Source organism: Brachypodium distachyon, chromosome 5, assembly GCF_000005505.3.
Source record: "Brachypodium distachyon strain Bd21 chromosome 5, Brachypodium_distachyon_v3.0, whole genome shotgun sequence".
NCBI lineage: Eukaryota > Viridiplantae > Streptophyta > Magnoliopsida > Poales > Poaceae > Brachypodium > Brachypodium distachyon.
In genome coordinates this window covers 22,310,223-22,324,480 of record NC_016135.3, presented here as the reverse complement: position 1 = coordinate 22,324,480, position 14,258 = coordinate 22,310,223, and the positions used below count along the sequence as shown (strand labels likewise).

The 14,258-nt window shown below is 45.7% G+C and overlaps 2 protein-coding genes across 9 annotated transcripts; one reads left to right on the top strand and one right to left on the bottom strand.

Annotated features, from left to right (window-relative positions):
• The first annotated feature begins 233 nt into the window (after positions 1–233).
• LOC100837952 lies at positions 234–2,774 on the top strand. The gene is made up of 2 exons (XM_003580327.4): positions 234–2,186; positions 2,513–2,774. Exons 1-2 carry the CDS (start codon positions 735–737, stop codon positions 2,621–2,623), a joined length of 1,563 nt encoding a protein of 520 aa, XP_003580375.1. The 5' UTR covers positions 234–734; the 3' UTR covers positions 2,624–2,774.
• A 2,328-nt stretch (positions 2,775–5,102) lies between these two features.
• Positions 5,103–12,555, bottom strand: LOC100837341 (mechanosensitive ion channel protein 1, mitochondrial). Of its 8 annotated transcripts, XM_024455889.1 has the most exons (9): positions 12,394–12,554; positions 11,172–11,634; positions 10,799–11,096; positions 10,123–10,394; positions 9,434–9,534; positions 8,594–8,701; positions 7,170–7,391; positions 6,200–6,332; positions 5,103–5,403 (listed from the first exon to the last, which is right to left on the bottom strand). In XM_024455889.1, exons 2-8 carry the CDS (start codon positions 11,575–11,577, stop codon positions 6,228–6,230), a joined length of 1,512 nt encoding a protein of 503 aa, XP_024311657.1. In that variant the 5' UTR covers positions 11,578–11,634; positions 12,394–12,554; the 3' UTR covers positions 5,103–5,403; positions 6,200–6,227. The 8 variants fall into 8 exon arrangements, with proteins under 8 accessions (XP_024311657.1, XP_003580373.1, XP_014751553.1 ...); XM_003580325.4 differs by having other exon boundaries at positions 10,799–11,634; XM_014896067.2 differs by having other exon boundaries at positions 10,799–11,626; positions 12,394–12,552.
• Positions 12,556–14,258: the final 1,703 nt, after the last annotated feature.

The following is a 14,258-nucleotide window of genomic DNA, read 5'->3' as shown; positions in this document are numbered from 1 at the left end:
CGAAACCTCGATCGGGACAAACCTTTTCTGCCGATGCTTCAAGCCTGGTAGGCGGCACAGGACCCCACCGTTTGTTTGGCCGCTCCCGACATTTATATTCAGCGGACTACTCTGCTTACCGTGCAACAATAGTAGGCGCATCAATGCACCTCCATGAATACCAAATCTCCACTTCTCAGATTTACATAATGCAGCCAATCCATAATTAAAATCCCGCGTGGCGCTGTGATTCCCACGCCTTTCTGTGTGCAGCCACCAGCACTTCAGTAGCTGTAGGACGTGCAGCAAAACTCAACTCAAAAAGGGGCAAAACCGCAAGAGAAAAGGCGGACCTAGATATAGAACCAGGCCCCCTCCCCACCGTCAGCCGCCCAACTACCCACCCCACCGCACCCAGCAGCAGAGGGGGCGGCGAGAAAATCCCACTCACTTAACTTGGAAGAAGAGAAGAGAAGGGAGTGAGATACTAGATTTAGCGCAAGAACCAGAACCCAGAGCAACACGCGGGGGGAATGGGCGACCTGGCACTCTCCCGCGGCTGACCACGCACCCCCGCCCGGGTAAATCTCCAAGCCCCCAACTCCTTTCCAGACTCGATCGATACCTGTCAGTCCACCCGCCGGCTGAGGAGGCAGTAGAGTAGGAGGAGGACTATTTGCCGCCGACCGATTTGTAAGGAAGTCGTCGAATACGGCGGCGGGCGGCGGCGAGCAGCAGCAGCCACGGCGCCAGGAATGAAGGGCGGCGGCGGCGGCGGTAAGGAGACCGCCACCGGCTCCTTCCTCCGCTTCCTCCTCCTGCTCCTCCTCCCCATCACCGCCCTCTACTTCTTCTACACGCTCCACCTCCTCCTCGCCTCCGCCGCTTCCTCTTCCGCGTCCTCGTCTTCCTCCTCCTGCACGCCCGATTCCCTCGCCATCTCCCGCCGTACCTTCACCAACCGCACCGCGTCGGAGAATGACAAGGCCGCCCCCGCCGCCGCGGCCGCGGCGTCCATGGCGCCCACGACGCTGCAGCACGTGGTGTTCGGCATCGCGGCGTCGTCGCGGTTCTGGGACAAGCGCAAGGAGTACATCAAGGTGTGGTGGCGGCCCCGCGGCGCCATGCGGGGCTACGTGTGGCTGGACCGCGAGGTGCGAGAGTCCAACATGTCCACGGCGCGGACGGGGCTCCCGGCCATCAAGATCTCCTCGGACACCTCCGCCTTCCCCTACACGCACCGCCGGGGCCACCGCTCCGCCATCCGCATCTCCCGCATCGTCTCCGAGACGTTCCGCCTCGGCCTGCCCGGGGTCCGGTGGTTCGTCATGGGCGACGACGACACCGTCTTCTTCCCCGAGAACCTCCTCACCGTGCTCAACAAGTTCGACCACCGCCAGCCCTACTACATCGGCTCCCTCTCCGAGAGCCACCTGCAGAACATCTACTTCTCCTACGGGATGGCGTACGGCGGCGGCGGGTTCGCCATCAGCAGGCCGCTGGCCGAGGCGCTCGCGCGGATCCAGGACGGCTGCATCCGCCGCTACCCGGCGCTCTACGGCAGCGACGACCGGATCCAGGCGTGCATGGCGGAGCTCGGCGTGCCGCTCACCAAGCACCCGGGCTTCCACCAGTACGACGTCTACGGCGACCTCCTGGGCCTCCTCGCCGCGCACCCGGTCGCGCCCATCGTGACGCTGCACCACCTCGACGTCGTGCAGCCGCTGTTCCCCAGGGCGGCGTCGCGCCCGGCGGCCGTGCGGAGGCTCTTCAACGGGCCCGTGAGGCTGGACCAGTCGGGGATAATGCAGCAGTCCATCTGCTACGACGGCGCCAACCGCTGGACGGTGTCGGTGGCGTGGGGGTTCGCCGTGCTGGTGTCCAGGGGCGTCACCTCGCCGCGGGAGATGGAGATGCCGGCGCGGACGTTCCTCAACTGGTACCGGCGCGCCGACTACACGGCCTACGCGTTCAACACGAGGCCCCTGGCGCGCACCCCGTGCCACAAGCCCGCCGTGTACTACATGTCGTCGGCGGCACGGAGCGCGGCGGGCGCGGGCGGCGGGGAGACCACGGTGACGCGCTACGAGCGGTGGCGCCCCGCGAACGAGACGCGGCCCGCGTGCCGTTGGAATATCACCGACCCGGACGCGCATCTCGATCACATTGTCGTGCTAAAGAAGCCCGACCCAGGGATTTGGGACCGGGTAATTAATCCTCTATACCAAATCATTTCCTTTTCAGTATATATATTGATGACACATCATGAATTGCTATTTAGAGAGTACAAGGGGAAAATCGCACCATTTTCAGTATATGCACATATATAGTGACACATCACGGATTGCTATTTACAGAGCACTAAACCAAAAAAACGTTGTATGCGATGACTAGAATTGTTTTTGACCAGATGATTGCAGTGCTAGGTCTGGTTGACTATGCTAATTGACGATTTGCTGACGTGTTTTAAATTAGTATTGTTTTTGGTGCTTTGCAAGTTTACTACTGATGCATGGTTCACATGGATTTGCAGTCACCCAGAAGAAATTGCTGTAGGGTGCTGACGTCGCCCAAGGAGGGTAAGAAGACGATGACCATCGACGTGGGTGTATGCAGGGAAGGCGAGTTCAGCCAAGTAGTCTAGGCAGAGGAAAATAGGACTATTCAATTTTTTTTCCCTCCACTTGTATTATTCTTCTTGGAAGATAACAAACGAGCCTCGTTGGTCATCTCCGGCCGTGCTGTTTTGCGCCTCACGAGTCACATAGGTAGAAGAAGAACTCGAAGTTTTGGCCGGACTTGATTTTCGGTCACATCATTGCTGCTCGCCTGCCCCAATGCGCCGCGTCTACTCCGGTCTCGTGTTCGGAGCTGACGGCGACGGGGCTGAAGCGCAGGACAGGCAGGCAGCAGGCTCCCTGTTCTTTGATGTTGTGGTATGTGGGTCTGGGATTTGGACTCCGGGAAAGCTTTGCCTGGAACTAGTTCCATACTTCCATGTGATGGTATTCAGCCAACACGGGGGATGAGACTTCGGGAGGGACATGGCGCACGTTCTGGTGTGGGGGCAAGTGAGATGTGCTTGTGTGTGAAATCGGATCCGCGCGTCAGTTTTTACTTCTTTTCTGGTATACCCGACGTGGCTCACCTCCGCCTGCCGCAAGTACCGGAGCAATAGCGAAAGCATACCCAGCGACAGCTTGCGTACGACTGCGCTTGCTTTCTGTCAATAGGGACGACCAAATCTACCGGCCCCATGTTCCTGGACATAATTGTTAGTTTAAGGTGATGTAGAGAGTGTTCATTGATTCCTCCGAACCATCAACGACAGAGCTATCAATGCCCCTTGAGGCGGGTTCAACAGGTGGCACACCGTCGTTCCTAGGAACATCATTTGCCAGCATGCACATGGGCAAGAAAAGAGGTTCCCACATGCCAACGCAAAAGGCGTTGCCTACCTTGAGGCTATTTTTTAAAAAAAATACGAACTTTTAATATTTTTAAAAATAATAACACTTTTTAAAAATTTCAAAAATAATACGGACTCGATATGGGCCAAACCGTTAGGCCCTGTCGGCCGCCGGGAGGCTCTGGTCGGCTACGGCAAGACTGTCTGGTTGCGTTTTTCCTTTTTTTTTAAACAGTCGGCTTTGTATACAGCTAGTAGCCTAGTACTTTCTCCATTTCACAAAGAATGGCACGCACGCATTTTAAGATTTTATTTTAACCAACAATTAGACTAATGATTTGAATCTTATGTGTTACAAAAATTATATCATTGGATTCGTATTTCAAAAACCTTTCCAACGATATAAAATTTGTAACATATAATCTACATACAATTGGTCTAATCGTTGGTCAAAATTCCACCTAAATTCCACCTCGAAAAACGTAGACGTCATTTTTTGTGAAATGGAGGGAGTAACTGGCAGCAGCTTAGCAGCAGCAAACCGGTAGTAGTAGTAATTGTGCGATGGATGATTTTGGTCAAGCTCCAGTTCCATGCATACGCATGCAGCTTGATCTATGCATGGGATCAGTCATGCAGGGAGGAGGAGTGCCTTGCACGTAGACCCTGATCCAGAGGTGCCTCTTGTTGATGATGTACTTGGCCGTCTCGTTCCCCTCCAGCACCAGCTGGATCATGTCCTGGCTCCTCAGCGCCAGGGAGGACGCGGTCGGCGAGGGCGTCGAGGCAGGACATGGCCTCGTGGACGAAGCGGCCCAGGACGGGGCCCAGCATGGCGGCCGAGCGGTGGATGAAGTCGTGGTGGCCCACCGACTCCAGGAACACCAACATGCAGATATCGTCCACGGCTAGGCCGACTGGCCTGTCGGTCTCTCCCAAGCCCACGAGCATCCTGTCGGCTCCTGGGCTGGGCAGCGGGACTAATCGGTCTGACCCAAGCCGATTAGGCCTAGTCGAAACCGAGACCGTATTATTTTTGAATTTTTTCAAAAACGCGTATTATTTTCTAAAATGATTAAAAATATATATTCTTTAAAAAAAATAGCTACCTTGAGAGTACAATATTTCACGCTCTCTGTAGTGTCAATAATTCCTTACAGAAGTCTAAAATGTCGATGTGCGCCGCTCTGTACACAAATGCAAGAAAATTTATGGTAGACGGATTAATGCCTTTGTAGCTCGTGAGGGCATTTCACTAAGGGTATGCCATGCAAGTTTTTTGATAATATGGATGGCGAAATTACTTGGACTCTTGTATCAAACACAAGTGGTAATCCAATACTTGTTGGAAAAGATCATGGGAGAGATCACATTTTACTAATACTACAACAATTACTTCATGGGCTCCATCCTCTTGCATGAATCTATAGCCTCTTCCTGATTTACTGATGTGCTCCGGATAGAAAAACAAATCCACAAGCTGACAAGCATATGCTGCATATACTATCGAATTTAACAGTACACAAGCTAGCACGACGTGTGTCCTATGTGGTCCCTGACACCGATTACCGATTCAGGACAAAACTGATACCACGCCTCTTCAAGCGCAGTATTTTAGAGTTCCACGGCGAAATAGGAAGATAGAGGTGCCTGGAGTAGCAGCGGGAAGTTGGTAAACCGCAAACTTCAGTGCAAAACGCGGGTACGGAATACGTCAGGAGAGTCAAATATACAATAGCAAAGTACTAAACACTTCACAAAGCACCGCTTACCAATATCGGCATTCGTAGAAAAGTGTTCAACAGTGGACAGTGGTATTCTCCGGCACTGGATGATGTATCATGCAAAGTTTAGCAACAGAAGTGGAACATGACCTTGGTTCTAAAGAAAACGTTGGTATATGGAGTCGAGGTCTGAAGACATGCAAGACAGCAAGACTAGGGTCCTTGCCTTCGCACACCAAGCAAAATTTCCTACCCACCGCGTATGTACTTCTGCAGACTAACGAGATTCACCTGCCAATGATGCAAAACTCTCGTCAAGAGTTTACAAATGCAACTTATCCCGAAACTGTAGCCAAACTCCAATATAGAGATCAACTGTGTACTTGAAATGCAATTATTGTTCTTCTTGTTGGCTTAGAGTATAGATCCTCGCTTGGTCTGCAACCAATTTTTGGCTTGCCCACAAGATTGGGACCCAATTCATTTGCTTCGGAAAAAAATTGGCAACCATTATATCTTTACCAAATTTTGGCATTGCCAACATGTGGCCTGGGTAATTTCTAGCAAACGGATCACTAATATTGTCTGCAAAATTTTATACTCCCTCCGACCGGTATTATTTGTCTCAAATTTGCCCCAATACGGATGTATCTATGTGTAAAAAACGTTTAGATATATGTAATATTTCGACAAGTAATTCCGGCCGGAGGGAGTACCTTTTTGCATTGTCAAAATGTAGGGAAGGCAACATGTTGGCATGACAAATTGCGCCTTGACATGCAAGTTATTCCATAACCTCTAGTGTGTTACATAGATTGCATTAAGCCAAAAGAAAAAAACATGCATGCACGCACATGCGAAAACACAATTTGGAACTGTCTGCATGCAAAATGGGCACCTTTCTGATTTTGAGAGAACTGGAATCGCAAAGTCCAGTCCAGTCACATTTAAGCTACAACTGGTAAATGCAAAATATAAATTGTGTGAATGGAAAGGAAGGAACAACTTAAAATAGCATTAAGTATCAACAGCTACTATGCGAAAAGCAATAATCCAAGGGAAAGCAGCAAAACATTGAAACACTTACCCTACTTAAGTTTTGAGAAACATCAGAATCAACAGCATTGTGTGGTGCTTCCCAATTCAACACCATGTGACTTAATGATCTTAGCAGCTTTCAAAAGAATATCTTGTTCTGTATATAGCAACTCATCCTTTCTCTGAAAGTGTGCAAGAGATTCATGTCAGAAACAAAAGCGAAAGCACAAACGATGACAAGTACTCCAAAATTACACTAGTAGAACAGGTTACAAAAGACTGAAAGCATTGTTCTCGCCCTTGTGATCAATTGGTGACAATAAGCAACTATGAACTAACATGGATCATATAGGCGAATACACTACCACAGGCTACAGGCTCGTAAATAGGTCCTTGCGGTATAACTGTACAACATCAAAATGCTAAAGTTGGACAGACGAGCAGTAGAACATGAATTATGGAGATCTACCGAGACACAATATGTTACACTACATTCCGGTCATGTTGCAGCACAGCTCAATAGCACTAACAGCTTGCGAGTCGGATTCAACAGAACAAGTTGATATGATGTAATCCAGTAAGTTTTGATCACCAATCTATGCCAAGGCATTAATCCAAAGGGGTTCATAACATTGATGTCACATATTTTCATCTGATTTCAATCACGGACCTGTATCCAAGAGAAACTGTGCCCAAGTATGCATGTATATTGTATAATCAACAAGCAGGGATGACAGTCATGACCAATATTCTGGTGCTTACTATGAGCATTTGGTGAGTACTTATCTTCACCTAACCATCCTAATAAATTTCTAATGCTTTGTGTAGCATAGAGCTACAAATGCCTTATCGAAATCGAAAACATATACTCCCTCCGTCCAACAAAAGATGTCTCAAGTTTGTCAAAATTTAGATGTATCTAGACATGAGTGTATAGATGCATTCAAATTTGTTCAAAGTTGAGACATCCTTTGTTGGACGGAGGGAGTAATAATTTCAAATAGATAGATTGAACACACCATTTTTTGGAGGATGCACCCTATGACGAGCTCTCCATATGAACTTTCCAATTTCGAGAGGTGGCAGTAAGGAGCATCTGTTTCAGAGACAACTTTTGGATTGGACCTTAACATAGCATTTATCTCCTCTGATATAGCAGGAACCTTCTGAATATCCTCCAATCTTATAGGAATTTTGGTCACACTAAGTCGCAGTTGACCTCGTGATTTGTTTACTATCACCTGCAAATCGTTCAAACAATACCAAGAGAGATGGTAGCCCTCCTTGATACTGATAAGCCTATCCAAACAGTAAGAAATAAACAAAACACTGAAAAAAATTCACAGCATTATTCTTGACATGCACTGTCATATTGTCAGATTTCTAGGATATACTAACAACAATCAACCAAAACATTTCAAGCCATTTTTTCCCTACTTAAAACTTCCCTCAGCACTGCAGCAGTCCAAGTTCCGAAGGAGTAGATACAAAACAAAATCCTGTGTTATAATTTAACTAACTAACAATCAACCAAAACGTACAAAGTTCCCATGGAAGAGCATAATTCCAAGTCCCGAAGGAGTTAGACCCTGAATACAAAAGTTTTTTCTTCGCTCCAAGTGGAATGAGGTTGAAAGTACAAAGGTTCATTTTGGAAGAATCCCAAAGTTCAAAAGAACGGCGTATGCGGTGCTGAAAACTCCCACAAGCTGTGGGGTCTGGCGAAATCCTAAGCTCCCACAAGCTTTAGCAGTGAAAAATGAAATCTACAGTGTTGGTAATGTGAATTTGTTCAAGTATAGCCAGTCACTAAAATTGCTATTACCTGAGATACATGTGTTAGAGGATCCCACGTTATCTCTGTCACATTTCCTAGTCATTTAGTATGTTGTTTATGGTGTGATTGTTTGCATTGAGTAAAGAATCAAGGGCTCTTCATATTCCGGGCAGTGCAATCTTGCATATAGGATTGTTCCATGATCATATGTATAAGACAGACAATGTGCTAAGTTTGCCTTAACCAAAATATATGTGTCAAAACATTGCAGAACAAGTAGGGATGCAAACAGGATCCCGCGAAAGTCCCGCTTCATTTTTCAAATCTTCTATTCAAAATTTTGTTCAGAATTTCAATAGGAGATTTGAGAATTGAACTAGAAGCGGGACTTTCGCGGGATCCCGTTTGCACCCTTAAGAACAAGTTACCAACGAGAGGAAGTCCATCCTATCGTTGAGACACTGTGAATGACATCATTCCACACGACGCCAGAGAACAGGTAACAGCAATCCACCCAGCAAAATCAGGATATGACCAACAGAATGAAGAGATGGCAAGATAATCAGAAAGTATGCATGGCGACACATTACGGATGTCACCATATAAGTATAGAATATAATTTGTGTTAATTTAAGAAAATATCCAGAACAGAAGCTGTGAGGATACCTGACTGGAGAACAGAGAGTTGGGTACTGTGACAGGAAGCTTTTCTGGGTTGATCAATGAAGTAGAAGTGAGTCCTATTTCAACCACCGTGCCTTCTATTGATCCAGCCTACAAAGGAAAATATTTTACTTAGCAAGCCTGCAACTATAGGTTTGAGATCAAGAAATCAACAACAACAAAGCAAAGATAAAATACATGGCCAGTCTAAACTGTGAATATCTATGATTATATGTGAACATAAACTTCTTGATTTACACTTTCCCACTCAGATTACCCACATTAACTACTGGAAACAGATGAGACACTTACTCCTTAGGGACACATATTTAGCATTATAAAGTGCTGAAATCACAAATACCGTGAGAATATTGACAATTAAGCAAAGCAATGTATTTATTAAAAGAACATAGTGCTCAGTTGCTCACAACTATATGAGCAGAGTTTCATGTCACATGACAACTTTTTCCTCGCTTCATAAAGCCTCTTAACAACCCACGACTTGGTACCTGCCTACCTGGTATTCCTTTGCTGGAGATGTTATTTGTAACATATTACTATTGTTATATGCTTCAAACTGAGTTTTCTTTTTTCTAGGGCATGCTTCAAGCACATATTGCTAAATGTGACCTGACAACTTACTAGCACTAACGTGCATCTATCGAGAAGGGACATTTTTCATTACCAGTTTACCACCAACATCTATTATACATACTCGATGAAAAGTTTACACATGCACTCTCCACTCCCAAGTCGATAAAATTTCACACTACTAAGTATGGTAAACTCATGGTTCTAGAAAATATGTGCCCAGAAAAGGTTGTAGCAGATAAGAGAAGGCACCTTTATGTATTCTCCCACTGAGAATGGCCTAGAAAATTGTAAAGAGAACCCATTCAGCACATTACCAAGGACATCTCTAGCAGCAAAAGCGGTAGCAACACCTGCAGTTTATACCAACATAAGAGTTTCAGTTTGTTCGAAGTATTAACAACTGCAGTCATGAAATATAAGGAGTCCTCATACTGAGCTGGAATATTGGACATAGTTAGTACGTGTGTGCAGATTGCTGAAGACAGTAATATTTCTCACTAGATTTCTGCATTTTAGCATGCATAGCCAGAATACACATTAGTTATACAAGATCCAATTACATTAGCCGGGGGTATTCGCTCCTTTTCGGAAAAAAAGGCTACTGGAAAGGTCCAACAAGGATCCATTCCTTATATCAAATTATCCATATAAAGGACTGCCTCTTTTGTGCAACTAATTTCTACATCATATCAGGCCAGAGAAACAAATGTGGCTTTGGCGACAGAAAAACAAGTAATAGAGTTTCTGGGAAAGGAAAAGGAAGATACTGAGCTATTGCGGTCTGAGAAGCACAGGAAGAAAGTTACAATTATCCGGTGCTTACTTTTACAAGCTGCATTCAGTTATTAAGTCTTTACTTTTTTTTAAGTGCATACGATTTTTCCTGAGTTTCATATGGTCATATCATATATGATTCCTCAGAAGGTCTCGAACATTACCTCCCACACCACCAACAGTTAATATAGACTGAACAGCTACACCACAAGCCTCAGCAAGACCCATCACTCCAAGTGCAATCAGTCCCAATGACGACACCTTGTTAAATGCTGATAACCGAGCTTTATCAGTAACTAAGGCAGTTTGGCTGGTCATAGCTGTAGTGATGAAGTTTGCTTTCCACCTATGAAGGAACCAGACAATAGAGAGGACAAATGCACCCCTCAATGCTTGTGGAAAATAAGGCGATATGCTTGGTGCTACAGCTGCAGCCCTGAGGAACAGAAAACATCAGAATAATGAGCATTGCAAGAACACAATACGTCAACTGTTGATCAGGCTAAAACCTACGCATAAGTATTCATACAGTTTCTGAATATAAATGAATCTTGTACCGCTGTATCATCATCGGGAAACAAGTTTAAAAGGCATCCTAGATTTTGATGGAAAATTTCTCTTGGAAAATATTAAAGAGATGTAGTCAATCTAGAGATGTTTCTTTCGGCACCTTCTTTCGAAAAAGAAGGACAAGATAGATGCCATGCCATCATAATCAATCGCTGAAAGTTTTCCATAAGATGCGCATTTGGCAATATATTTGATCTAAGATGAAAGACTTCTGTGCAGATTAAAGAACAACACCTAAAGTTCTGCAGGGAAAGTTAAATAGAACCTTACATCTCTGAAAACGCCATAAATGTGATAAGATATTTTGCAGGATCCTCAACTGCACTCCAAATGCTAGTTTGATATGAAGCATCCGTCTTGGTTGAGTTGCCCAAAAGTGCTGTTATAGGATTTTGAGAGCCATACTTATGAAGCCTCCTTAAGATGATAGGCATGACAAACCATGCCATCACTGTACCAAATAATGTCCCACCAAGTGGAACAGCTACCTTTTCTAGATCAGGATTTGCCGCAAAGAACTGTTGTACATGGGGTGTAATTGCATCCGTCATCTCCTTAACTTTCTTGCCTGCATCAGTCGTGGCATCAATAGTAGACGTGCGAGCATTATCCAAGATATCAATCCAAGTAGTCCCACTATCACCTGCAGTGCCAACATCAGAGGTTTCTGTAGAAGGAACAATTGGGATATTTTGCGAAACTTCTGGATGCCCAGTGTCTGAGGAGTATGCACGGCGGATGCTTAAAACACCTAACGGTGCTGGCAATACATTAAACCTGGGCTTTGAAGTAATCAACCAATTAGTTCCCATATGAGCAGAAAGGGGCATCATCCTGGCCCTTGACATGCCATTGACTGGAGCAAAACTATCCACTGCCTTGATCTGGCCAAGAATGGAAGTGCCTGGCTTTGTCGATTGCTTAGCACAGCTGCTCAACCACCTCAAAGAATTACCAGAATACATGCACGGCCCAACACATGTTTCCATCAGATTCTCACTAGCAGCTGTTAGGCATGACCGACGCAAAATTGCTGCAAACCCAGACATTGTGCACTACCTCAGTCACAGAAAGCGTTCACCAAGATGCAAAAGGAAACTGCTGCCCTGAAATGTGAAATTAGTTAATATGCAGATTTGAAATATAAATAAAGCAACATAGATATTAACTAAAACTCTATTATTCATGACTAAAATACCAAGGACAAACCATAATCTCATCTCTCACTTGCCATTTACAACATATGTATAAGAGAGCTTAAACAGCAGAGCTACAATGTTGTATGAAAATGCTGGTTATTACTCACAAAATACACATACTAACCTGAAACTAAATTAAGCTTGTAGAACCAGAAAATAACTCTCTAAATGCAGAAATCTAAAAATTCGCAATCACAAAAACTTCAGTTCCGTGGTGCCAACTAGCCCAAACAAATCAAACGAAATGCAAATCTCACATAAACATGAAATATTAGGAGTGCGGCTAGCAACTGTTTCTCTATCTGCATTGGCACAAGCACCGAATTTCCCAATCAGAGCAACAATAATTCATCGGCACAGTCAAAATCAAGTTAATCGGCCGGGTATTTTCTCGTCTCCAACTAGAATCGAGTGAACTGTAAACCAACGGCACCAACTACTACTAGACCCGGATGCTACACTTGCACGACAAACCCTTAATCAGGCGACAGCATCGAATCGAACTAGCGGGAGAGCAGCAGTTACAACGGCGGCTGGAGAAGGCTCTAGAACTAGCCATCGCGACATCGAGAAGCAGCAACAAGCCACATCGACATGGAAGCTTTAACGAACAGCCTTCTAGGAGGCGCCACTGGTTAGAAGGGGAAGAGTGGTGCTTGGGCTTACCGATTCAGAGAGGCCGAGGCGGAGGAGTCCGAGATCCGGCACCGCCGCGCCAGCCGCGCTTCCAGACCTGGCCGTGAGAGCCCCGCGGCGTGGGTCTCTGTGTGTGCAAGCTCTTGAAGGCGACGGGGTTTGCTTTTGCTTTGCTCGGGGGCCGCTCTTCTTTCTTGCGGGGCAGGAAACGGCCGAGCCGTCTTGAGGCTGCAGGTGGGGCCTCCTCGTCCTCCTTGTTCCACTCCCTAGTCGTGCGGTTCCTGTTCCATTTTCGTGTTGCTCTCTTTTTTCCTAATGGAATTGTCTTTCTTTTCTTTTTTAGCGTTAATGGAATTATCTGGCCTTCTCTATTTTGCTTTTTTTTTTTGAGAGGATTCTCGAATTTTTTTTCTTTATAGGGGATTCTCGATTTTCCTTGGAAGATCAAATTGCACCGTGAGGCCAAGCAGTCTTCACTTTAACATTACTGGGCTCGAGCTCGCGGACTGCTCTCGTACCCGGCCGCTCAACTGCAAGCAAGGCCCGACAAGGCACCTGGCGGCCTGCCGCGTGTGCTCATTCCATTGTGCCGGCCAGCTAGGAGCCGTGAGACTGCCCTCAAAAAAAAAAAGGCCAGGAGCCGTGAGACGGGCGGAGCGCGCAGGCAGCAGCAAGCCCCGGGGTTCGTTCGCCCGCCGCTCGGTGCGCGATGCCGTCTGGTGTCTTTTCCGCTCGCCGTACAGTGGCGCCACCAGGCCGCCACCGTCTCTGCTCATTCATTAGCCGATAAGCACGGCGGGATTCCGTTACGGACGCGTACGCGCTCGGTGCATCTCAACCCGTCTCCCACTCGCACGGGGTTGCACGTACGTCACTCGCTCGTGTAGGCAAAACCCATCATGGTTGACCAAAGGAGAAAGAAACGGAGCGGGCGTGACACGACGCAACTTGAACAGAATTATGGCACTTTTGATGAGACAATAATATTGACAATAATTCTATCGAGTACAGTAGTGATTGGGGATTGGGGAATCACTGCTCAGTCCTCCTTCTGGAATAAAGTGGAAAACACATCTCCAATTAAGAGTCTATTTTTAGTTGACAATCGATCAAGATTTTCATATGTTCGGCCATCTCACATAAAGACAAATGTATGGAAGGTAATATAAGTTTTAATTTCAAATAAATAACCAATTTTACCTCCAAAGATAAATTAACCCAATGCAAAACGTCGACCAACCGGCAGGTTCATGTTTTAAAGTTTTAATGGTGGATCAGGATTTAGAATGACAAACACAACTTTTTCTAACAATGATATTTTTTTTGTATTTCTAAGTGAAGTGGGAATGGTTAGTTTGACTTTTATACGTGTATTGGGGTTGATTAGTTATCCTTTCTAATGATGAATTAATGATCATTATCTGAACTTCGTTTGGTGCATAACTCTAATATCACGTCAAACACAACATATAAGCTCTTACAAATGGTCTACCAACCTACTGTACTGAGTAAGTTTTTAATTTTTATACTCACATAATATCACATACAAATGACACACACACCTATAATTTATTCGGTGTTCTTCAAGATAATATAGCAATACATATTTACGTGAGCGAAGAAAACTAAATTAAGATGTGTTTTTATCTTTCCTGCACAATTTCGCGAGACACCGTACTACATTTCTTGGAAATCAAGCGAAAGACTCTTGAAAATCCTAGATTTTAGCTTGTTCCGTTGCCTTAGACATGTGATAAGATTGTTTTATTTATTTCGGAATTGTTGGTTTATTTTTTGAGAAACATAGTACAAACGCACACACGCCTATGAGCACCTCCGAGAGACTGAGTCGGAAATTGTTGGTTTATTTGTTGCCTTGTGTGTGGGATTTATTT